Genomic DNA, 26,521 nt, shown 5'->3' on the forward strand with positions numbered 1-26,521 from the left:
ACATGCAAACTCCACACACACAAGGCGGAGGCGGGAATCGAACCCCCAACCCTGGAGGTGTGAGGCGAACGTGCTAACCAATAAGCCACCGTGCCCCCCCCAATCAGAACTCTAGACGGGCAAAACAAATATAGAAAACTTTGACATTAATTTACCTGTTCTGGAAAAGAGGGTTTGGTGAATCAACTCCCAGAGATGTGATCAATAAAATTCCCCGAGTTAAAAAGGAGACATTTACATTTACAGCATTTAGCAGATGCCCCTTATCCAGAGCGACTTACATTATCTCATTTTTATACAGATGAGCAACTGAGGGTTTAGGGAATTTGCTCAGGGGCCCAACAGTGGCAGCTTGGTGGACCTGGGATTAAACTCACAACCTTCCGATTGGTAGCCCAACACCTTAACCACTAGGTTACCACATGCCCTAGAGGTGCGTTCCAATGAACACATTGTAACTAGAAAATATAGCAAGTCGAACCTTGACCTAGTCTCAAAGAATGATGATCAGTATGCGGTAGTATGTCTTTTGTTAAATTATTGACAAATTACAGCATTCTACCCCATACTGACCCCATACTAATTACCATACAATTGGCTAATGCAATCTAATAGAAAGTTTCTTCAGTAAATAATCCCATCTTCTATAAAAACTTGAACATTGGTGGTAGCCCTAAATTGAAATCGCGAAAGCTACGTATCATACACACGTATCATCATATCGTATTGTAATCACCAAGATTGACGTTTGCATACCTAAAAAATGTTAGGTTGTTGATGACTACACCGAAAACACAGGACAAAATGCGCTCTGTCGATCACTAGTGAGACTGAGGCGAGGCATCTCACAAGGTGGAAAGGCGGGAGCGTAACTTATCGTACCGCATACGCTGCGACGATTGTCGGCGAAATAATATTTTATTTTATTTTTTTACAATTTTGTCGTATCGCTATCATCCACCATAACATCAAAAACTCGTAAGTCTCTTTATCATAACTTGGAGAGTATCTGTAAATAACTGTATATTACATAATTATTATTACATATACATAATTACATATTATATAGCAGAAGTATGTGCATGATTATTTCCCCTTACTGTACCATACGTTAGACGTGCGTAGCGTGAACAAAACTGTGCAGTGGACTTCAGGCCACCATCAGTGTGCCTTGATTTGCTCTAGCTGTTTGTCACAGCTGTAACAAATCTTGTCCTCTAGGAAACACCTAATATATTGTTTGTTTTTGCTCCTTTCTCTGTAGTTCCTTAGGCAGTAAATAAATGGAGCGTCTTTCTGTGCCAGACTCATGCAATCCGAAGTCAAAACCAAAGAAGTTATCGAGAGCCACTGCAAAGCAATGTCATGAATTATAATGAACTTTTAATGGTCTTTGAGATTATATGAATGTTTTTAATTCGTAAATGCGCTTAAACGTTACAAACAGCACCGTCACAGCCGTCTTTAAAGATAGCTGGAAATAGCTGTTTAATTGGTGCTTAATTTGTTTATGCGGTCGTGTGGCTTTCCTCTTCGACACGTATTTGTGTTTGTCTTTTAAAGCTCTTATTGAATTTCTATACTGAATAGACACAGCTGGTCTTTATAAGACTTCGTTTCAAACACCTGGAAGTTGATGTACCTTCCAGCTAGAATTAAACTCATTTTGAGATGAGTTTTATAAAGGATTCATGTCTCTGCACCTCCTGTCCGCTGTCTCGGTTCTGTATGGAGTCGTGTGTCTGTGCAGCTCTCAGTGCACGCTGTTATGGAGTAGTGCATTCATTCTCTCACACCCCTCCTTCCTTTCCTTCTTTCCTTTACAGGACTTCTTAATGGAAACGTTTATCATGTTCAAAGACCTCATCGGGAAGAACGTCTACCCCACTGACTGGGTCATCATGAACATGATGCAGAACAAGTAAGTGCGGCTTGCGTCCAGGACCAGGCCCGTGTTTTCAGATTGGACATCAATGCTCTAGTGTGAGTTTTGTTTACGGGGTCAGGAGGAAAGGACTTATGATTGAAACAATACAGCAAGCCTTCAGATCTCTGATTATAGTTTCTTCATTGTATGCTTTCTTTGTAAGTGTAAATTTCCTATTGTGAAACCGTATATAATGCAGCAGACTATAAAGCTGCAGCCTTTAAGAATGGACGCATAATGTAAATATGCGGAAGACATGGAAGCTCATGAGGTAGGACAGCTGTGAGAATCGAAAGAAAAAGTTTTATTAGTAATTATTCTAAGATTGAACCTCCCAGTTTTTTTTTCTCTCTCTCTCTCTCTCTCTCTCTCTCTCTCGTTGCTTAGAAACAGCTCTCAGAAGTAGGCAACTGTTTTGTGTTCCCCTCCATGCTCACTCTGAATATTTATTTATTTTTTTTGGTTTTTTTTTTCCCCGTGGATGCTAATGGCAGGGGCGCTCACGCGGCCTCCGCACCAGCTCTATCAGATGTGCAGTGGCTACACAAACAATGGCATGAATTATAAATACCTCAAATTTTAATCTCCAGCCTTACTGATCCCCCACGCTGCATGCTCACACTCTGTTGTCTGTTTTGTTTTGTTTTATTAATGTCTCTCTTGTTGAGCCGTACGCTTGTCGAGAGCCGGAAGAACACAAGGGAAGAGGTTCTCGTATGCTTTCACTGCCGGGTTTTTCGACAATCCCGTGCTTCTCGAAGCCGTACGTGTGGGTTTTGAGTGAACTCCGTGTTGTTTTAGCTTTGTTGGCTCCAGTGGGATACGTAGTGTTTCTCTAATACACTGCTCTGCTGTTCTAATTAGACATGTAATCAGTAGCAGAGTAGGGCCCATGTCAGAGACACCAAAATCTTTGCGGTAGAATTTACCATATTTTTTTTACTCAGTGCTCCAGCACCTGAATACTAGGCTTTCCTGCTAAATCAGATGAAGCAGTGGTCAGAACAAACATGAATAATTTTCACCCTGCAGAAAAGCCAGTTCACTGAAGGGGAAAGGACTCCGGAGGGCAAAGACATTTGTGGTTACTTTCACTTTGCTGACTTTCTGTGAGTCTTCTGAGCCAGTAGGAAAATAAGGATCCAAATGCTGTGTGGCTTCTTCATAAATATGTCCCTTTTTATGTACTTAGCTGTTTTGTCTTCTTTGTCCTTTATTCCTTTTTGCCTGTATGTACTTTATTATATTATAAGCTGTAATGGACTGCAGACTGGATTATGCAGCTGTGCTGTTACTGTATATGTATTACAATTTTGTAATAGTTATGCTATAGTTAAGTGTAAGTAGTAGTTAAATAGAGACTCATGGGATTGCTGTGGATGGGGTCACTTGGAGACTGTCGCACTGTCTTTGAGCTAGTATTGAGTCAGTCAACTTTGTGTTCCATCAGCAATCGTTTGAAGAAGGAATGTGTTGGGTTTGTGGTGAACGCTGAAATTAGCTGACCTATTAGTTCCTCAGGAGCTCTTGGTTGCTTAATTCCTCTCAACTACAAACTGTTGTAGAAAGGACATTATTTACATTATTTAGTGTCCAGAGTCACACAAATGAGGATGCGGTTCCGTTCGGAGTCAGGGTTTCATCCTCATCATCTAAGAGGTTTTTCTCGCCACCTTCACCTCTCGCTTGCTCGTTAGGGATAAGCGCTAGCGATAAATAGGACCTTACTTTTAAACTTTTTAACATTTTTATTCTGTTTCCATACCTTTGTAAAAGCTGCTTGGAGACTATGTGAACTGTTATAAGTGCTAGACAAAGAGATTGAATTCCGTACACTAATGAACTAATACGCTAAATTAATCCAACCATTAAGTTAATTCGAAGCCCCAGATTTTCCCTCAAAGAATTTTGGCAGGATAAATAGTATGATAACTGATGGGTTTATGCCATGTTTCACTTCCCGTTCCTTCATGGTTACTGGAGATACTTGGGCACGGATAATGACCTCAGCATTTGTCACCATCATTACCAGCTGGATGTACAGGCTTAAATAAACATGGACTCACTTCTGGGACCAAAATTTCCACCCCCTTATCCACCTCCTGCTTTTACCATTTTGGACTAACCAAGTTTTCAGTCAAATCCCGATGGATAAAAGCAAAACCTACCTGCCAGATAATGCGGTTTCACTGTCGACGGAGAGATAATGTCTTTGAATATCTTTGTCATATTATTTTTAAAAGTACTATAAATAATCAAAGCTCTTTTCTTCTCCATCCTTCTTCAGAGCGATCTCAAGGAGCACTCTGAGCTTTCACGTCACTTTACCTTTCACATTTTCTCACTTATTTAATTAAGGGATGGACTTCATAAAATCTTACATAAGAGACCAACATGTTTTAACGTGTCATTGTATGGAGGTGATGGAAATTGTGCAGAAGCCTGTCTAAAGCACCTGCTATTGCATCTTCATCACGTTATCGCCTGAAGGCCGCTCTCAGATCTCCGTGTGAAGACAAGCAGTCCCCAAGCAGTGAAGGGAAAACTCAGAATAGAGCTGTGATTTCTAACAAAGTCTTATTAACACCTGGAATTTGTCATTAATCACACAACTGAGTTTCTCTGCAGGCAACATTTTCAGTCCTAGTCATTGACCTTGCTTTTCAGTCCATTTCAGAGATGCAACTTAATTTTTTTCCCCACTGCTGAAGGAAAACAGATTATGGCATCCACTTGGTCTTAATCAGTGCTTGAAATGGACTTCTTTCCTCTCCATCTTCTCTAAGTGGATTGATTCATCGCTGGCAGCCGGGAATGTCTGTTTCCATGTCCATGTCTATTTTTTGTAGCCCTCACTCCCCTAAACATCAGAGTAGTGGCTTACATTTGTCATATTGTAATGGAAGTTGAAGGAAGTACATTTTTTTTGCTGTATTGTTTCTGTCTTGGAAGGTTTTGTATTTTAGTAAAATTCAGTTGAATTTTATTTGTGTAACGCTCAGGAGCAGGCTGCGGCAATGCTGCCAATCCAAAGCTCCCTGGGATGAAGATGTGCAAGAAACGTTGCGAGAAACCAGACTCAAAAATAACCTGATTCTCTTAGGATATTATGAGTCCTGGGATAAGCAAGATCATATAAAGCTGTGTATTTGAAGAAATGTATTAACATAATTTACCAGCTTCCTTTTGATTCGCAAGTGAGTTTTGTCTAAACAGCTGTTGTTTTCTCTGCACATATGCTACAGATGTTACAGATAAAGATTAAGTTGAGAAATGTTTTTAATCAGTCTTTTGTTAAAAAAAAATAATAATAACCTTAGTAATCCAGTTAAGGGTTTGTTACAGTTCCTACATATTCCCCTGGTGAATACTTGGTGTTTCTGTGGAACCCTACATCAGAGTGATTTCCATACATCTTTGTGCTGTTAGCAGAATATTAGATGTGTCCCACATTGGTAAAATGTGTTAGGTAAAGGTACGTTGTTATGCAATGTCAAGCTCTGTATCTGTGTACACTATATGGCCAAAGGCTTGTGGAGACCTGACCATTACAGCCATAAAGTATGTACTGGAATTCAGAGGCTCATGCCAAACAATGGCAGTGCCACTGTGCACAAGTCAGAGCCATGAAGCCATGGTCATCAGCATCAATAGCGTCAAAATCTGGTGGAAAGCCTTTTCCAGAAGAGCAAAGGGGTACAAGTCTGGAATGAGATGTTCAACAAACACATGGGTGCAATTGATCGAGTCCACATACGTTTGGCCATATAGTGTATATTGAAGGCTAGCATTTCATTATGTACAGATGTAGGTTATTATTTAATTCTTTCAAGAACCTTCACGCTGCAGAGCCTCTGTACACAACGCACAGGATAACGCACAGAGGTAGAAATGTTACTGGTATTCATAATGAATTCTGGCTGAATGAATTCATATTAATGAATGAATGCATATTAATAAACATGGTCAACGTTTTTCTTCAGAGCTTCATATCTCAATTTCAATACAATTTATTTGTGTAACGCTTTTAACAATTCAGATTATCTCCAAGCAGCTTTACATGAGTATAGAAGCAGAATAAACGCAGGTTTTATAGTAAGGTACTAATTATCTCTGACATTTATCCATAATGAGCAAGTTAAAGGTGACAGTGGTAAGGAAAAACTCCCTGAGAAACCTTGAGAGAACCAGACTTAGAAGGGAACCTCGTCCTCATTTGGGTGACACTGGACACGAAATAATGCAAATGTACAGTAAGTGATGTCGCTTCTACTGTACAGTACAACAGCTTGTAGTCAAGTGGAATTAAGCAACCAAGCGCTCTCGAGGAACTACTAGGTCAGGGTAATTTCCGATTTCACCACAAACCCAACACTAATTCCTTCCTCCTGAAGTCTTCAAATGATTTCTGGTGAAGACGCGACCACAAAGCTGACTGACTCAGTACTGGTTCAAAAACAGCGTGACTAATCTGACTTGTCTTCCCTATTACCACAGTCCTGATTCATATCTTTGTTCTCAGCTAGATTAGATATGAACTTTTCAGGCAAGCTTTTTTTTTTCCCTTTGTGTGTGTGTTTGTATTTGTTTAGAAAACCTTAATAATGTATTCATGTTTGGTTGCATCCCTAACATGCTTCTTTAATACAGAGTGACTTTGATTGAATTATCTGTCTTGCTCCGGTCCATGCTGGATGCTAGAGGACGCCGGATGATGCATCATCTGAACGTACTGAATGATGAGCTCAATTTTTAGACCACTTTAATACACGCTTGTCTGGCTGTATCCCAGCAGCGCAGGAGGGATGTATTCTGTTAGTTGGTGACTGCATGCTGGTAGACTGTTACATCACGTGGGGTTTTTTTGTGTATATGTCTGTGTGCTGCAAGGAGACCAGATCTGTCAGCAGGGCTCTGAGTCATCGTGTCCTGTTCATTTTTTATTTTTTTATTTTTTTTAGACCTTCGAATGAAAGCTTGTCTTCCGAGGTGCTAAATTAACTCTGACTCTCTATACATTTTTATCCGTCTGCTTGTATTCAGTTTGCTGTTTATTCTTGTTCTCGCCCTAAAACCCACCTCCATATATCGATTCACACAATACTGCCCCTTTCTTTTTTCTCTCTTTCTGTCCATCATCATCTCTCTGTGTTCTGGTTTGCTCATAATAGAGTCTTCGTGATCTGGTCAGTGTGTGTGTGTGTGTGTGTGTGTGTGTGTGTGTGTGTGTGTGTGTGTGTGTCTGTGTGTCTCTGTGTGTGTGTGTGTGTGTTTTCACAAGGCTTTTCAGCCCATCCTAAGCACACTTACAGTAGTGTGAGTTGGGGTTGTGTTCACATACTGTAACCAGCATGTGTGAAAGTGACCATGACTTGCCTGGAGGCTGATGTGACTCTAAGCACTGAAGTCAGTGAATGAACATTGTATTTGTATCTGGGTTTCCACAACATGTGCATTTTTTTTTCACTTCCTCACTGATTTTTTTTTTCTTTTCTTTCAGTTTTTAGTTTGAGTCTGAATGTCTCTGAGAAGACGTGACTCAGGGGAGGTGTGATGGCCATCTAGAGGTCTCAGCCAGGCCAACTTTTATTACCCTGGCAACTGATGCTTATGAGAAGCTATTCGCAGAGAATACACACTCCTCTGGTCTCTCTCTCTCTCTCTCTCTCTGTCTCTCTCTCTCACTCACTCACACTCTCTCTCTCACTCACTCACACTCTCTCTCTCACTCACTCTCTCTGTCTCTCACACACACACTCTCTCACTCACTCACTCTCTCTCTCTTTCTCTCTCTCTCATGCTTGCTCGCTCTCTCTCTCTCTTTCTCTCTCTCTCTTTCTCATGCTCTCTCTCTCTCTCTCTCTCTCTCTCTCTCTCTCTCTCTCTCTCTCTCTCTCTCTCTCTCTCTCTCTCAGGTATACATTTCTTCCCAAAGCTTGTTTAAGTGTCTATACAGACCTTGTGAATTTGTTCCAAATCATGTAAAAGCAAGTGAAGTTTATGTTCTAACTCCCACTTGGCCTTATTTTAGAATCCATTTTGTGTAACCTTCAGTCCTGTATTATTAATGCTTCATTTCCTTGTTGATAGCATACTATCCCTCATAAAAACTCTTAGAGGGAGGCAATGTTGTGTCCAGGGATTTATCCTCAGCATTTTCTGTCACTTATGAAACTTTCATATCCCTCACATTTCTCCCAGCTCTTTCTCACCAGTATTGCTCATTGGAGTGACCTTTCTCCAAAGCAAGGTCGTGCTTTACAAAAACGGGGTGATTTCATTTGCACAAGCTGACAATTCTCTATATAACTGGCTGCCAGGTGATGCAGGGTTATTGTACTCCTGAGTGCCATGAAGCCTGCGGTAGGTAGTGTGTGTCTGTGTGTACACACTTACATTTGGGCCCATAATACAACTCTAGTCACAAAGACTTGTGTGCTTTGTAAGTTTAGAAGTGATGCCCTCTGACAGGCTTCATGCCTCAAGAGATGCACAAGTGTTTTTTTTTTTTTTTCTTCTTTCTTTTCTTTTCATTCTTTCCAAGTGACTTCATACATATGTCTATGTTTCCATTGTTAGACATATTTCTGTTTACGCAGTCTTTCGTCTACACCAAAACACAAAAATAATTCCAAAATGTTCACTTTAACACATCAGCATCGTGATGGTTATAAACTGTGAAAGATAACACTTCAGAAATAACTTTAAGATTATGTATTGAGCAGCAAAGAAGAAGAGGAATGTAGAAAAAGCCAACACATGCTCACATTTTCTGTCACCCAAAAGTTGTAAAAAAAAAAAAAAAAAAAAGATAATCCCTAACATGGGGATTCTTACATATGGACTGACAGTGAGGTGGAACTGAGGTCACACATGAGTCTGAGTGCTGCTGGGGTGGTGGATTCAGGAGACCTTTCTCTTGTTCTGGTGACTCTGCACAATAGTAAATGTTGCTGGCCACGAACAATGGATCATCATCGTTTTTAAAGATGTGTGAAAAGGTTTTAACATTGGAGCAGATAGTATTCAGAAAAGCAGTATTTTTAATGCCACAAACACAGTTTCTGGCCAGAGAAAAAAAATGTTTTTCAAATTATTCATACTTGCAGATGGGGCTTGTTTACCAGAATTATAGTGTTTGAGACGAGACCAATGAGACAATCAAGACCAAAGCGATTACACAGCTTATGGACAGTGCTGTCACACTTAGGCCACTACTTAGTAGCAGCTAACTACTAATGCATCTGATTGTAACATCTTTAATATGATGTAACATGATGTTGAATTAATTGTTTTTCTTTATATTTAAATTGTTTATATAGCATATATATATATATATATATATATATATATATATATATATATATATATATATATATATATATATATATATATATATTTTGTGTGTATGTATGTATGTATGTATGTATGGATGTATGTGTGTATATATATATATATATATATATATATAAAATAGTTTATCTTGCTTTAGTTTAGTTTAACGTTACCATATGGTGCGTTTGTCTGTTACTTTTTTAAATGAATTCATTTTGGCTGAAGTGTAGCCTACAGACTAACATGTTTACAGCAGCGATGCATTGTAGGATTGGTGGATGCCAACTACTGTAAACACGAAGACGTCGCACTGTGGGCGTGTTTCCGTTTATTCATGTATGTGCGGCAGTAATGGCGAGTCAAAGCGAGAGAAAGACGAGTTTCTCAAAGTGGAAATATGCTCATTATATGCTCATACTTTGGTTGAGCATAAAGACAAAAACCTTTTAGTCAAATGTAAGCTGTGTCTTTCTGGTTTGAAGGTCCTATTTACTGCGATAAACAGCAACACCAATCTGGAGGGAGAAACTACATGCCTCGACGAAGCTAGAAGCTAACTCTGTGTCGGTGGACACACTCGAAGTGACTCAAGCCCCTCCAGCTAAACAACAGCGACAAGATTTTAACCAGACTGTTAGCCAGGGACAGATCAACAAACAGTTTTGTGTTTGTATAGACTATAACGCATAAAAGGGCATTAATGGGAACGTTAAAAAAAATAACTAAAAAGTTACGTTTAACAGTAACGCGTTACTTTTTGGTGTAAGTAATCAATGATGTAATTGAGTTACTTTTTGAATGAAGTAACTAGTTACTATTTCTTAGTAACTAGCACAGCACTGGTGTTCAGGTCAGAGTTCAAGCACCAGCGATGACATTTTGCCACTGTTGGGCAACTGAGCAAGGCCCTTAACCCTCCCTGCTCCAGGGTTGCTGTATCATAACAGCCTTTAATGCCATCCTCCTCAGTTGGAATATGCGAAGAAATGAATTCCATGCTGAAATGAATGTGCTGTAATGTATATGTTGCAATAATAAAGCCTGCTATGCCCCTGTTTAATTAATTCATTCTTTTCTTTATCCTGTTTTATCCTATGCATGGTCACAGGGAACCTGAATCCTATTACTGGGAACTCAAGGCACATGGTTCAGGGCCTTCTGGCTGGAATGCCAACTCATAGCAGAATGCAAACTCACTCACTGTCGCGTTTACACACACCTTTTTTTTTTTTTTTTTTTTTTAAATGCCTTAAAACCTGCACACAAAAGTGCAGCTGTAATCTTCTATACCGTTCCCACACAAAGAGGAAAAGGAAGAAGCTTAGTCAAGCTAAAGATATTAATAATAAAAAAGCAGTCATGTTCGGCCCCATGACACGGACCATGTGACACCAATCAGGGGAAATCGAATTTCTTATCCTGACCTGAATTATTGGACTCTATCATGCGAATTCATCTAAGGCTTCTCAGCTGTCACTCGTGCTTGGCCAGTAGTCCTTTTCATTCCCCAAAGAAGCAGCATGCAGCTGCATATACACTCACCCTTAGGTGGATGAGACCGGAGAGATCGATGTCCAACTAGCAAATGAAATATGGCAGAACTGCACGAATAACCTGGCTTCAGATGAATGTAGCAAACTAACTCGTACAGTCAGACTGGATAAGTCGGGGCTAATTAGAGTGAGGAATACTTGCTGAGATTAGCAGAGGGATTGTAAGAAGAGAGAAAGATGCAGAGAGATTACAGCGCAGGTCAATGACTTACACTTTCCTCAGTATTGACTCATTAGTGCAAACAGATGCCACTGTACCATTGCAACAGCACCGGACCTGTACGTCTGTCTGTCTGTCTCGGATTTTATCTCGTGTCATTTTTGAATAAATTCATTTCAGGAGACACTGCGGCTTGATATGTGATTATGCACCAGTGATCTCAACTTAAACAAAATGTTTGTGTTTAATGCATGTGAAATTGCATGAAATTTAGACATCATACTAGAAGCATGGCAATGTTCTTCGGTAAAGAGTAAAACATTTCCCCTCTTCTGCCATTCCATATTTTCCTTACCACACTGATACTGCAGATACAGTAAGTGGATTTGAAAATGCATTTGAGGTTTTGATTGCATCTTCAATTTTACAGCCGTCAAGCTGTCCAGAGATCGCTCCTGTGACGTTTTTACTTCATGTGACCAGAAATGTAATAAATATAGTTCTATTAACATTTTATTTTTTTTTTTAACATTATTATTATTGGTGAGAAATTGCATCGTTTGTGATGTAGAAATTTGTTGGATGGATAAATGTATAGATTTTATTATATAATATAATAAATTATTATATTATAATTCTTATATTTTAACTATATAAGATTTACAACTTGTGTATTAATCTGTAATAGTATTATCAAGTATTTGTGTGATTACTGTAAGAAAACAATGGAGAGAAAATCCCTTTAATATTCAGCTTTTCAAGCCAGCTTTGTGTAATTTTCCAGTTTTACAATGCACCATAGATGCGGTATTATTCTCGTCATAAACCTAAAAGTCAGTATGCGTTCAAAGCTCTTAATATTATCCACAAATTAATACAGTTTTAAATGGAAATCCTATAGGCTATGTTTGCTGCTGCCATCGATTGTTCTCGTGTTAAAGGTGTGTAGATGTTGAATAAAAGTTGCCGGGCGAAACGTTCACAGTTCTAGATCATCAGCGTCATTATTATACAGATTCTCTACAATGGCTGTGTATGCTAGCACTAGCAGCGTGTCGGTTGAGCCTTCGTCAGTGGACGCTCACAGACGCTCGCTTCTCCATCGGGTCACGACAGACTGGAAATCTTTTTGAATTCATTCAGAAGTTGTGCAGTGTTGTCATGCGAGGTACTTGCTGTGCATGGCAAGCTTGTGACAACTTACTGATCCAGCCACGAGACTGATTTCAATGCGTTTTCTTTTTTTATCTAAAAGGCTATCTGAAAAAATGTGTCTGAAACCTTTTGGAAGATATTTAGCTCAAATATGTTCATTTCTCCTAAAAATGATTCTATTCCAGTAGAACTGTACATTAGGAAAACCAATCCAAGCCTTTTTCAGGGCTCCAGTTAAATCCCTACATTCGTGTATCTTTAAAACGATCTAAATAACCTTTAATTTTAAGGTGGAACTTTCTTCCTTCTGTGTCTAAGACTAACTTATTACTCTCTATGTATTTAAATCTAGACTTCATGTTTTTGCTGCATTGCTACCTATTTTATTCCCCTGTGCCTTTTCTGGGTATTAGGTCTCATTTTGTTTAGCACTCTAAACACTGTCGGCTACGTATGCACACGTTTTGATTCATCTGTCAGTTTCTCTGAACCGTGTTTCTCATTTCTGAATGTCTTCTTGAATCTCATTAATATTCACCCACATGTCTTTGCTCAGTATTTCAGCTCGTATTGTTTATGGCGCCGTGGCACAGGGTGCTTTGTGCTGCAGATTTAATACCATAAAATCACGACGAGCTGCTTTGCTAATACACAGCGCCGGTTTCCTGCTCTTGAGTAAATTTCTGCTTCTGTTCAGCTTTTATAATGATGGTTTTGTCCAGGGGAAACAACACGCTGGGAGTATCTTACCTTCAAGTGTTTTATTGAAGAATTAAACTTGACCCGTCGTCCCTTAAGTTACAAGGAAGACATACAGGAAGGCTGTTTGTTAGGTGCCCTGGTGGTGGAATGAACTACCCCTGATTTGTCCATCAGCTGAGTCACTGTTCAAATATAGACAGATGATCTTCCTCTGTAGTGAACACTGTGGGGAGCAACTTTCCTTGTAATGTTTGAGTGTTTTTAGACCCTGGCATGAGGTTATGTTTCTAGCAGATAATAGAAAAGCAGAAGAGCGTTCGCTCAATTGATAAATAATACAAATCTGAATGCAGACTTTGGTCGTTGTTTCATTTCTACGGTTCACTGTAGAAATGATTTTTAGGTCATTCTTCTCCTCCTCCTCCTCCTCCTCCTCCTCCTACTACTACTTTTTCTTCACATTTTTCCCCTTCTCCTCCTCCTCCTCCTCCTCCTCTTCCTGCTGCTTCTTATTTCTCTTCTCCTCTTCCTTAATCTCTTCATTTCTGCTTCTTCTACTTCTTCTTCTTCCTGCTTCTTTTTTTCTCTTCTCCTCCTTCTCCTTCTCTTCCTGTTTCTTCTCAGTCTTCTTCTTCTCCTTCTCCTTCATTCTATAAACCCCCAGCAGCTTTTTTTGAAGCCCTTGCGCTTTCATTTGCAGCCGTTTCTCCCTCAATTTAACATTCATTCACTGAACCGCTCCAAGCATTACATCGCCGTCTGTTTACCATCTCAGCCCAGCATCCTGCAAATGAGAGCCATGTGTTCCTCCCACCTGCTGCACATCTTTTGGAGATCCTCTAATATCCTAAGGAGATGGGTTAATACGTGTCAGAACGTGGCTCAGGCAAGCTGAACGCTCTACTCTAATTCGAGCCTCGTCTGAAGATTTTATAATGTTCTATATATGCGCGTGTACCAGACAGGACCTTGCTTCCAGACAGATCAGATCCACAAACTGAGGAATAATTTAGCAGCATAATGTCTGACTCACTTTTTTTTGTACTACAGGATCATAACACATGCTGCCCTCCTCCATCAATTTTTTTTCTTCTTATTTTTTGTGTCTAAGCCAAATTAAATAGAGTTCAGTTCAGAAGAAGACTTAATAATATCCAAAAAAAAAAAAAAAGTAGCATTTGACTGTAATTCACATTATTTTTAAATGCCATATCCAGGTTGTCCTCCGTTTGAAGTGTGATCCTGTTGAAGAGTGCAGCAGCGATTAGCCCTCGCTGCAGAGTAAATTGAAAGTGGCGCAGGCTTTAATTATGAACTTATTGCCAATGATAAGAGTAATTACATAGCCGCTTCTCATCTCAGGGACGTAGTCATGTGGAATGGAGTAACAACCTCCGTTCCACTGCGCCGCTTTACACATCCCCTGTGCTTCCTCTGTATCGTTTACTTAAGGCATCAGCATCAGCAGCACTGCCTGGTCGCATGATCCTTACTACTGCCTCGTGATGAGTCTATCTATGCATCCTCAGAGCTTCCTCGGTCTGGAAAATGAGTGCTGACTTACCAGAAAAACATCCCAATCACCCGTTCTTAGCAGCAGCTCCGGGTGAGGTCGTGTCCACGTTACGCAACCTGTAGCTCTGTAGCATCTCATTTATACAGCGTGACAAATACTGAAACCTCCTGTGAGAAGACACCAGATATTATGTTTTATTCATTCATTCATTAATTCATTTCATCTTTAGCTAATTATTTATTCTAGCATTTCAAGTGCACAATTTTGCAGTCACCATATTTGGGAGTGAATTTCTAGCTACTATATAATTAGAAGTGAAAGATAGCTAAATGTACTCACCTTACTTTGAAGAAGCAGGCTTTCCTGTGCATGTCTGGTTCATCTAAAGGTTTTTTCTTCGTGTCGTCTCAGTTTTTTCTTTCCACTGTCACCTCCGGCTTGCTTATTAGTGATTTAAATATAAATCCACATTTCTTTAAGGCTGCTTTGTGACACATTGTCTATTGAGTCTAAAATAGAAAAAAAAAAAAAAAAGTTTTTTTTCTCCAGAACCTTTTCTTCAAAACTTTACATCCTGTCCTTCGGAAAAACTTGTAACCGTTCCAAATATTGAACACTTTTTAATGGCACTCATTGTGCATAATTCTATTTATTTTAATTTAACAATTAAACACAATTGTGTGCACGTGTTCGGCTAATGTGATCAGTTTGAATACATGTTAATAAGTTGCTGTATTTCAAGGCCATCAATGTTTTTCTAAATGTAAATTTGTAAAGCCACATGCCAGATAAGAGCATTTAAGCTGTTTAATAGAAAAGACTGACACCAAAAATCACACGATAACTGATTCACCATCATCATCAAGGTTAGCGTTTATGTTGCAGCTCTGACGAATAGAGAGCAGTGTCTGTGTTTGTCTGCTTCTGATATTGTAAAAACATTTCCATGCATGACTTAGTGTTCGCTCGTTCATTCAACGCAGAGGTTTTTTTTTTTTTTTTTGGTCGTATATTCTTTTGTACTTTCTCTTGATTTTCCACGTCCCCCATACTTTTTTGCATAAGTTCCTGACCTTTGTCAGTGCCGGACTCAGTGGTGCATCTTTTTAGATCATTCCCCGTTAAAGGTCAACTTTTATGTGTTAGACAGTTCAGTGTCTTCGATTCCCGGCCGTGCTGCACCTATAGCCGTGTTTTTGTGGGTGGAGAAAAGAAATAAAAATAAGTGGAATATGAAGAGAAAGAGAATGGAAAAGTATGCACTCTCTTGGGCTGCTGCTTATTAAAGTTATATACATTTATTCACACTTTATATAATAAATTACTCGTTATTGATAGACAGACAGATACTTTATTGATCCTGGAGGAAATTCAAGTATAAGTATAATATGCATACTATATTATCATATAGAGTAATTTTATCCTCATCTGTGTTTGTTGCCACACAGAATTCAGAGGTTTCTGAAACCGGTAGCTGCTGGTAGCGAGACGTTTAACACACTCTATTAAAGATTAGACAACATTGAGAACAAACTGTTACAGTACTTAAGGAGTATCATGCGACAGGCCGTGGTGTTATAAAAAGAATCCCTCCATCCATGGAGTGGTATGATGAGACACAGTTCAGGTTATTTTCTTATAAAAGCAAGGTCTAGAGTGTGTTGTTATGCTTATGCTACAGAGATTTACCAATGCTTACAAAGTTTAATTTATTAATGGGTGACTGCTCACATTTTAAACAGTTTATAGTTACATTTAATGTTGTGGAACATAAAGACAAGGTTATATTATAACTGTTGATTAACATGTTTTCTCAACATCTCTCTCTCATTCTCTGTGTGTGTTTGTCTGAGTGTGTGACTGACTGTGTGTGTGTGTGTGCGTGTGTGTGTGTGTGTGCGTGTGTCCAGCAAGGTAAAAAAAAAAAATGGAGAAACTGGGTAATTCTGTCTCTGTGAAGCTTTGCAAAGCACCATACCTGATACAAAGCACTTGCATTTGAAATTTATTGAATTAATTTTGTTGTTTTTATATATATATATATATATATACACACACACATTCACCAGCCACTTTATTAGGTACACCTTACTAGTACCGGGATGGACCCCCTTTTGCCTTCAGAACTGCTTTAATCCTTCGTGGCATAGATTCAATGAGGTCCTGGAAACATTCCTCAGAGATTTTGGTCCATATTGACATGATAGCATCACGCAGTTGCTGCAGATTTGTCGGCTGCACATCCATGATGCGAATCTCCTGTTCCACCGCATCCCAAAGGTGCTCTATTGGACTGAGATCTGGTGACTGTGGAGGCCATTTGAGTACAGTGAACTCATTGTCATGTTCAAGAAACAGTCTGAGATGATTCACGCCTTATGACATGGCACGTTATCCTGCTGGAAGTAGCCATCAGCAGATGGGTACACTGTGGTCATAAAGGGATGGACATGGTCAGCAACAATACTCAGGTAGGCATCTCAGTTCAGAGATGCTCTTCTGCATACCTCGGTTGTAAACGAGTGGTTATTTGAGTTACTGTTGCCTTTCTATCAGCTCGAACCAGTCTGGCCATTCTCCTCTGACCTCTGGCATCAACAAGGCATTTGCACCCACAGAACTGCCGCTCACTGGATATTTTCTCTTTTTCGGACCATTCTCTGTAAAGCCTAGAGATGGTTGTGCGTGAAAATACTCAGACCAGCCCGTCTGGCACCAACAACTATGCCACGTTCAAAGCCACTTAAATCACCTTTCTTCCCCATTCTGACGCTCGGTTTGAACTGCAGCAGATCGTCTTGACCATGTCTACATGCTTAAATGTATTGAGTTGCTGCCATGTGATTGGCTGATTAGAAGTTTGCATTAACGAGCAGTTGGGCAGGTGTGTGTGTGTATGTATGTATGTATGTATATATATATATATATATATATATATATATATATATATATATATATATATATATATATATATATATGTATATGTATGTGTGTGTGTGTATATATGTATATATATGTATATGTGTGTATATATGTTTGTTTGTTTATGTATTCAGAGCCCTGACCAATTCTCTCATTTTATAAAATTTTAAATGCTACACACTGAAATTTCATTTTATTTTATTCTGTGCTGTGGTATTTTAATTTAATGTGTGTTATATTCCAGTAGCTTCTACAGTTAGTTGTAAGAGTCTACAGCTTCTACTGTGTAGTTGGAAGAGTGAGGAATGCAAGTCTGGACCTGATGACTATGAAAGATGAGAGTTATTCTATTTAATATTTTGAACTACGTTGTTTCAAGGGTCTTTTTTTTTTCCTTCAGCTGGTGCGAGTGCTGTGTTTCATTGTTTAACACATTGCACAATGCATATTTTGGAGTCCAGGCATGATGACAGATTAAAGAATAGTGTAATTCAATTGCTGGAGATATAAAACGTTTGGCCTGCCTCGGCCTGTCGGATTCCAGCCTCTGGTTTCTATAGGTGAACAAACCTGTGGTGTAACCAACACTGTTTAGTTATTTTTTTTATATCCAATCTTAAAAATAAACATTCTAGAGTTGGTTGCAGTAAACGTTTTGACTTTGGCTTATCTTCTGTGCCTAATCAAGATAACGCATGCTAATGTGTCTTGATCCTTACTGCTGATGGCACTTAGCATTGCTGATGTGCTGAAAAACTCTAATTAGTATTAAAGCTAAATGTGAAAATAAATGTGCAAATGCTCCAAGCTTGAAGATCTCCTTTAGTGCCAGTCCCTATGTGGATTCATGGTTTTATTTGCGGACGTCATTCTTCCGGTTGATTCTGTCTGTTTGTCAGGGTCGAAATAGAGACGGTTTGGTTATAAAAACGCAGATTAGTGTCCTAAATTTAGATAAATCTTAGGCGTTCCTGTCCATTTAAGATTTTACTGTGCATGGCAGCTGGATGTCTTCCACAGCCACAGGATCCTTTCAAAATGATTTGAAAAGCTTAAATCTGAGGACTGCCTATGAAGCAAGGTGCGAGGATTAGCATGCTTCTGAAAATAAGCCTGAGCGTAAAGTGGTAAAAGGATTCTGCTCCTCTGAGTCTGTAATGGGTTTAGTGGGTTTATTTTATGTAGGGTTTGCTTCCTAGTGGTAGTAGGGGTGGGAAATACGACAAAAACAGATCATATTACTGTATTTACCACACAAATAGGATTGCAAACAATTTCCTAGCAATACACAACTGTTTAAAAAAAGTTTTATATTTTGCTTTAAATTTAATTTGTCGTCTCCACATAAATTTAGTTCGGATTCATTCCCAGTTTTCCTCGTTCCGGTAACGCGTCTTACTTTTCTCGACGTCATCAGTTGCAGTGTCACACTCTGCATTCCTGCCATGTGCTTAGAGTCAAGAGGCCTGATCAGCTTTGAGCTCATGCATCACAAACATCCTCTAATTTAGCTAATCAAAGACGTAATTACCATTTTATCTGTTGAAGCAGGTGGGGCTGTGCTTTGCCAATAATTCACTCTCTGAGACCAAATTTGGGGGAACATTGCCAACGACATTAAGGAGCGATTTTTAATCTGGGTCTCCTTCAGTTAAACAGTTTACCTTTCGGATGCAGCGAGACTCTTAATACAAAGTGTCCCCGATGGTCTGTTTACCACAGTTCGGCCCCTGATCAGGTTAAAACCCTGTTCACATCTGGAATTAATATCCATCTTAGGTGATCTGAACACAAGAGGACAGCCAAGACAAGTGGTTGTTAGGACCTTGTGTTATGTGACGCAAAGGATTTTCTACGTCGTACCTGTGATCCGATTTCAGTCCGTCTGTGTGTGGATCTAGAAAGTAACCTGCTATGCTTATTCAATTGTATTTCCTTAAAAAGAGATACAGTATAGGGGTCACGGTGGCTTAGTGGTTAGTACGTTCGCCTCACACCTCCAGGGTTGGGGGTTCGATTCCCGCCTCCACCTTGTGTGTGTGGAGTTTGCATGTTCTCCCCGTGCCTCGGGGGTTTCCTCCGGGTACTCCGGTTTCCTCCCCCGGTCCAAAGACATGCATGGTAGGTTGATTGCCATCTCTGGAAAATTGTCCGTAGTGTGTGATTGCGTGAGTGAATGAGAGTGTGTGTGTGCCCTGCGATGGGTTGGCACTCCGTCCAGGGTGTATCCTGCCTTGATGCCCGATGACACCTGAGATAGGCACAGGCTCCCCGTGACCCGAGGTAGTTCGGATAAGCGGTAGAAAATGAGTGAGTGAGTAAAAAGAGATATGAAGATACTGTTTACTTACTGAAATTTGAACTCTGTGCAGAAAGAAAAACACTTTCATTAGTAAATTTAAACTTCATATATAATTTCACAGTGATGCTAAATGTTCACATTGCTAGAATTGCATTATATTTCTATTGTTTACTCTGTTCTCAGCAGTATTAAATTCTGTATTATATTCTTATTATTAATATTTATGTGATTGTAATATGTAACGCATTACCTGAGTCAGGGGTCGGCAACCCGCTGCTCCGGAGCCGCAAGTGGCTCTTTCATCCCTCTGCTGCGGCTCCCTGTAGATTTGGAAATTAAATATTTAATTTCAATGTATTTTATTTTAGTTAGTTTAAAAAAAAATGTAATTCTAAGATTATGATGCTCTTGTAACATTAAAATAAACCGTGTTTAATTTTTTTTTGTCGCTTTTGGTTGCCGTCTTTGCGGCTTTCCGCCGATTAACATTACAGATAAACGCCTCCAGCTCTGACTGCGTGTGCACGCTGCACGTACCTGTGCTTCTCCGTTCTAATAAAGCAGACAGCTGATGACGCACTTTTGAAAGACTACAACGCACGTGCGTAAAAGCAAAGTAAAAAAAATCGCTCTTGGATCAAACTGATAAATAATTTTCTTTCCCGTCGACGACATGTCCTGCATTTTAACGTAATTTTTATTGTTTATTTATGAAAGTAAAAATTATACTTTTAGTTTTAGGGTGGCTGAGATCACAGACAGGGGGCCGAAGCCACCCTAAAAAAGGCCTAGAACCGCCCCTGCAACACACTACAGTTTTTTCTATACGTTCCATAAAGGTAAAAAAGGATATCTGCAGTGTTCTCTTCATTTTAGATGTCAAAAGGGTTTTGTGGCTCCCTGTGTTTTTTCTTCTGTGGGAAACGGGTCCAAATGGCTCTTTGAGTGTTTAAGGTTGCTGACCCCTGACCTGAGTAGTTGTTATATATTTTAAGAATTACATTTTAACTAGTTTTATTTTGCACCATGGTCCTGGAGGAATGTTATTTCATTTCACTATGAACTGCTTTAACTATATTTGGTCGAAATGCCAATAAAAGCATCTTGACTTGAAGTAACGGTAACATTACATGGGAGTTGTTGACTCTGGGTGTCAAGGAAAGCCTAGGACATATTATGGTTCAGATTACTTAAGAGGATTATTTTTTTTTTATTCCCTGACTACCAACTAAAGTGGTTTGAGTAATCGGGTTGTGTGCTTTGATTCAGTAGTTCTAGCAATTTGAGTCCTTATTTCTTGCAGTTTGACTCTGCTATGTTTGTACTGAGTGGCCCAAGTTTTATCAGATGGGCTGGTTTGAGGCATCAAGTTTTCGAGTCAATTGTTTTGAGCAATTCAGTTCATTAAATTGTTCAATTTTGAGTGCTTTGAAGCAGTCGATCAGAAAATTTAAGTCATTAGATCAAGTGATGTGAGTCTTCAGTTGGAATGGTTTGTCATACATTAAGTTATTTGAGCATACAGATGGTTTGAGTCATTGGACCTGGTTATTCAATTTTTCTTAATGTGGTTTAGTCACTATGGCAAGTGGTTTGATTCCCCTGATTGGGTGATTTGAAACATGATTGGATCAAGTTGAGACGAGTCATCAAATCAGAAAAGTTTTCAGTCATCTGTCAGGTGATTTGAGAACAAGGATTCCGAATGAGGTGGTTCGAGTCATCAGATCAGTGCTCCAAGACCCATTTGACCGTATCAACATCTGGGTCAGTTATTTTCCCATCACCAAAAAATATGACGAGGGACCTAAAGCGTAGTGGCTTTGCTCTGATTGGCTGGAAATTTCTTCCTTGTATTTTAGCCTATTAGGTTAGATTTCACATGGTGATCACATTGAAGTATTTGCATGTTTCTCTGCACAATGCCTCAGTGCCCTCGGATCGATCCTCGCTACACCATGTTTGAACAGCCGAGTGCAGGGTTCCCACGCGTCCTGGAAAACCTGGAAATCCTGGAAAATTAATGACCAATGTTCCAGTCCTGGAAAACACATGGAAAATGAGAGAAAACATAAATTGTCCTGGAAAAAAAATCTTCTTGTATTGGAAAATTATTATTTTTAAATGTTCTTGATCATTTAAAGAACAGTTTACAACTGGTCGAAACAATTGACGTTAGTAACAGAAAGCGCTCTGTTCAGGGACGCTGAGTTTTGACGATTTTTTTGTTATGCTGTTTAATCTCGCTGTTTTCAAATGTTTTCAGCAAATGGTGACGGCTAAGCAGGTTATATTAACCTTGTTAATCTGAATATCATGTGCAAGGGGAATGCACAGCAAACTAAAGCATGCATGATTGCATTGGTCTGAGAAAGGAAAGGGTATTAATATGTGCGGTCTTTTTATTTTATAACTGTTGAAATTTCATTCACATGACAAATTGTCTTTAAAAGTATAGTTAAGTAATAGCCATAAAGTGTACGCTGTTTTTAAGACTTCTGGAGAGAAGAAGGCCGTGAATCTGTGATCCTTGTCTTTTTTTGCTAAATTTGAAATGTCCTGGAAAAGTCCTGGCAAATGATCTCTGAAAAAGAGTGGGAACCCTGGAGTGAACACGTTCATAGATCGTAGCAGATATCTGAATGACACGGACAGAGGAAAAAGGCCATCAGGATGTCTTTAAGTTTTTGGGATTCCGCTTGAGTGGATAATTCAGAATTTAAATGGAAAAGTAATTGTTTAGTGCTGAATGAAGAAAACACTGTTTTATTTATCTGTTCATTTATTTTTAACACAAAGGTAAACCCGTGTAGACATTCTTATTGACGTCTGGCTAAAAGGAGAGCACACTTCTGTCTCGTCTTTGCTCAGACCGCAGATGATCTTGACATGTTTGTACTGACCCAGACGCAGTCTTGATTCCTTCTTCCTACTAAAAGCTTCCTACCACTTAATTTATTAACATTTTATTACATAACATCAAAGTAGATTACTGTCGCTGCCTGCCTATTAGAGTTCACTGCAGGCTACTTTCCTCCTTTTTTTTTTCTCCGTTTTCCTTCGTTTTTTTTTTTTCCTCTTTCTTCCCTTTTCTCAGTAAAAATTATGTCTTTTAAACATAATGGATTAAACGGATTGAAGGTCAGCTTCTGATTAACTTAAAGCCTTCAGTTTGTCTCTGTTCAGCCTTTGTTTGACCTGCATCGTTTGCTTTGCGTTGCTTCAGGGGGGTGGGTGAGGGGGGACAAAAACACAGACTAATTAGCAGTTTATTTATTAAGGTTATTCATTTTTTTTCTTCTGGTGCCATTTTAAATATTCTTCCTAAGTGGACACCAACCATGTCAATTTTTCCTGAACACACTAAATGTTGGTGTCAATTAAAATTAAAACACAAAACATTGTAATTCTGTAATTATTATAATTAAGCACTTTTGAGGAACGGTTTATTTGGCAGGAAAAAATGTTTATCACACTCAAAGAAAAAAATTCATAGCTTATCATTAAAAATGACTGTTTATAGCGAGCTGGAAGTTCAGATCATTCAGGTTGCTAACTGGGATGCACTCAATTTTTGTTGATTTTTAAGGCAAGTATTTCAGATGCAAGAAATAAGAGCATGCTAACTAGCTAGCGCTATCGGAGCAAGTTAGAGTGCAGTGCAAAGATTAGCGTTTTAGACAACATAAATATAACACATAGTTTAGATAACGTGGTAGCTTTTACAATCCTGGTAATCTATTACCAGAAATGGTCCAGTATTAACAATAGTAATAAATAAAGGAAACATTCTCTCAATACAAGCTTCACTGCATCCATTTATACCTGAGGATTTTTCCAGGTTTTAAAAAGTCAATAGAAATTGTGATGGTTTCCAGTTGCTAATTAGCGCAAATGTTTCAAGTACTTTTAGTTTTAATGAAGACACCATTTGTATCTTTTTTTTTTCCCTCTTTCTTCCCTTTTCTCAGTAAAAATTGTCTTTTAAACATAATGGATTAAACGGATTGAAGGTCAGCTTCTGATTAGCTGAAAGCCTTCAGTTTGTCTCTGTTCGGCCTTTGTTTGACCTGCATTGTTTGCTTTGCGTGGCTTCAGGGGGGTTGGGGGTTATAGCCTTTATATTTATTCACTGTATATGCTTTCATATATACCATATATTATATATACCATACCATTTCATATATACCATATATGCTAGATATTTATCTGCACTTTTGCACGACTGCTACATTTTGCACTTTTGGTAGATGCCGAACTGCATTTCGTTGTTGTGCACCGTCTGTCTGTCTGTCTGTCTGTCTGTCTGTCTCTATCTATCTATCTATCGCAATAAAACAATTCGGTTTGGATGCTTTATAAGAAACCCTCGGTTGAATTCTATCGCTCATTAAATGCGTTCTTATTTCTACTGAAGTGTTTTAATATTTTAAATAGTCCTTCTATTCAAACTTGAAAATATTTGGTCTCACACTTGGTCTTTAACTGCATTCATATTAGAAGGTTTTTTGTTTTTCTTTGTTTTGCTTTGTGTCACTCAAGTTGCCCTATGCTGATTATTTGACTTTCTGATCTTTACTTTACTGCCAGCTACCATGAGTTCCCTGCTGGTGACAGGGAAGTGGGATTATTCCAACAAGCTAGCTACAGGCCATGTTTTAAACTGCCAGACGTCATAGCACTAAAAATACATTCAGAAGCTTGTGTATAAAATGGATCTGTGCAGCGCTTCACTGTCTGTTCATGTCAGAATGACCCTCTTCATGATTTCTGCAACCTACTTTTACAGGACTCAGTGGTTTGATGTACTTAAATAGAAACTGAGAAAACACTAGTGCTGTCCTGTTTTCTGTAAATCAAGCACTTCCTGCTGGGAGTAAGGGAGGAAAAAACATGCCGTCTGGCTCAGGAAATTAGGAAAGGATATGTGGAAGACAAAATACATGGGAAAGCATTTACTCCTATTGCATAAAGTTATTCTCATCTTTCAGGCTTTCATTTAATTTTGCGCTCAGCTTTTTCACATCATTAATAGTTGCTTTGTCTTCAGTTACCAGAAATCACCAGCTCTGAATAAAAATGACTTTTAGACGTTATCAGTCTCACAAGAGTGAGCTCAAAACTTATTTTTACTCATACTTTTAATGCATACAAATCGCTTTCATGTTGCTTAGCTTCAGTTTGAGGTCTATAACAACTTAAATGTTTTACCAGCACCAGAGCGATTGACTAGTTTTTTAGTTCGGTCAGAGTGAGAGAGAGTGAAAGAGTGCAATGCCGGTGCAGTGTATGTTGACTCTACGTGAATAGTGTACAAGAATCTAAAGCAGTAGAGATTTGTTTGACCCGCTGAAATTTTATCGACTGATGATGCCGATGAAGAAATAGACACGTCTTGCACAACGTGATGCTCCGTGTCATGATAGCTGAAAATAGTGATGTAGTATAGCCGAGCAATGAGTGTAGGTTATCATTGGAAGAGTGCAATGAGCCCGAGAGAGAGAGATTTTTCAGGATGGATGTGAGTGAGTGTGTGTCTTGCATGCATAGTTACAACCTGAAATTATCCAGTCTTTTAGGAACGCTGTGATCATGCAGTGCTCACAGTAAAAAGCCAGAACACGGTGTATCTTTGACGGATGTCGGCTTGGGAGAAGCAATTTTTTACCATTGCTGCAGACAGTAACCTTGTGAGAAGAGGCATAATTTGCTGAAAAGAGATATGGTTATTCGTGATATGCTGCCAACCTCAGGAAGATAAAGCCTTCTGTATGTCCTGAAATACGTGTGTGAGTGTGTCCGCTGATGGCTGGTGGTGATGGTAGATGGGAAGCTGATCTATTGTCTATTAGAAGCTTGACAATGAAGCTATTAGAGTTGAGAGACACTTTATATCCCGAGGTCTCATTAATGGTATAATAAGAATGTTGTGGAGCAAATTATAACACCCACATTGCATAAGGCACATCAAATAACAGATGTTAAAGAGAAAAGCTCTTCTTCTTCTTCTTTTTCTTCTTCTTCATCATCTTCTTCTTCATCATCTTCTTTTCTTCTTCTTCTTCTTCACAATGGGAATTGTTACAAGTGCTATACAAATAAGTTGAAAAAAAGAAATGGGTTCTCTCAAACCAAAAAAAAAACAAAAAACAACTTGCTTTATTATTTTTGAATTCTCCTTCAAAATGCTATATAATAGTAAATATACTCATACGTGTATATATTTAAGTGGATCGTTGGCCCTTGTGGCCTTTTTCTTTTTCTCCATCTTTCCCTCTCCCAGTTATGCTTGTTTTTGGGTTGTCTGTAAGTCCGTCTTTGCATCTGTCTCATATTCTCTTTAGCAATGGTTTAATGTTTGAAGGATTTATATGGAATTATTAGTGAAAGCAACAAATGAACTGATTTGTTCTTGGACTCGATCCAAACCGAAGGTCACAACAAGATCAAATGTCTTAACTGTTTCTTCTTGTTTAATGGATATTTTAATAGAAGGTGAATTGAGGTGTCCAAATTTGTGCCTGGAAGTACCGGACTGGTTGATGGTGGAGGCACAATGGTGATGGTGTCACATGTTTTGTCGTTTCTTTTAATAAAATGCTCTTTTGCTTGTTGTTCCTAAAAATACTAATGAGATCCAGCAGTGTGCTTAAAAAAGGTGATAAATGATATATACTATTCCTCTATAATATACAGTATATATATAATAATAATTCCAGTCTTCCCATCACACAGACATTTTAAAGTGTTGTAAATAATGCAGGTATTGATATGAAGTTGGAGCTGCAATGTCAACTGTCTATAAGATCAGATAAACTCTCTCACTCTCTCTCTCTCTCTCTCTCTCTGTCTCTCTCTCATTCTTTCTAATGACTCACTCTCACTCTTTCCGACTTTCTCTATCTCTTTCTCTCATATTTATCTCTCTCACTCTCTCTGACTCTGCTCT

General features: G+C 38.9%; 1 protein-coding gene across 2 annotated transcripts in view; it reads left to right on the forward strand.

Annotated features, from left to right (window-relative positions):
- Nucleotides 1-26,521, forward strand: part of dock1 (dedicator of cytokinesis 1) — a 271,575-nt gene that overhangs the window by 183,967 nt on the left and 61,087 nt on the right. For both annotated transcript variants that reach the window (XM_060895378.1, XM_060895387.1), the window contains exon 29: nt 1,827-1,921. In XM_060895378.1, coding sequence (XP_060751361.1) covers nt 1,827-1,921 — 95 coding nt within the window. The remainder of the gene's footprint in view (nt 1-1,826; nt 1,922-26,521) is intronic.

Source organism: Tachysurus vachellii, chromosome 2 (genome assembly GCF_030014155.1).
Source record: "Tachysurus vachellii isolate PV-2020 chromosome 2, HZAU_Pvac_v1, whole genome shotgun sequence".
NCBI classification, from domain to species: Eukaryota; Metazoa; Chordata; class Actinopteri; order Siluriformes; family Bagridae; genus Tachysurus; species Tachysurus vachellii.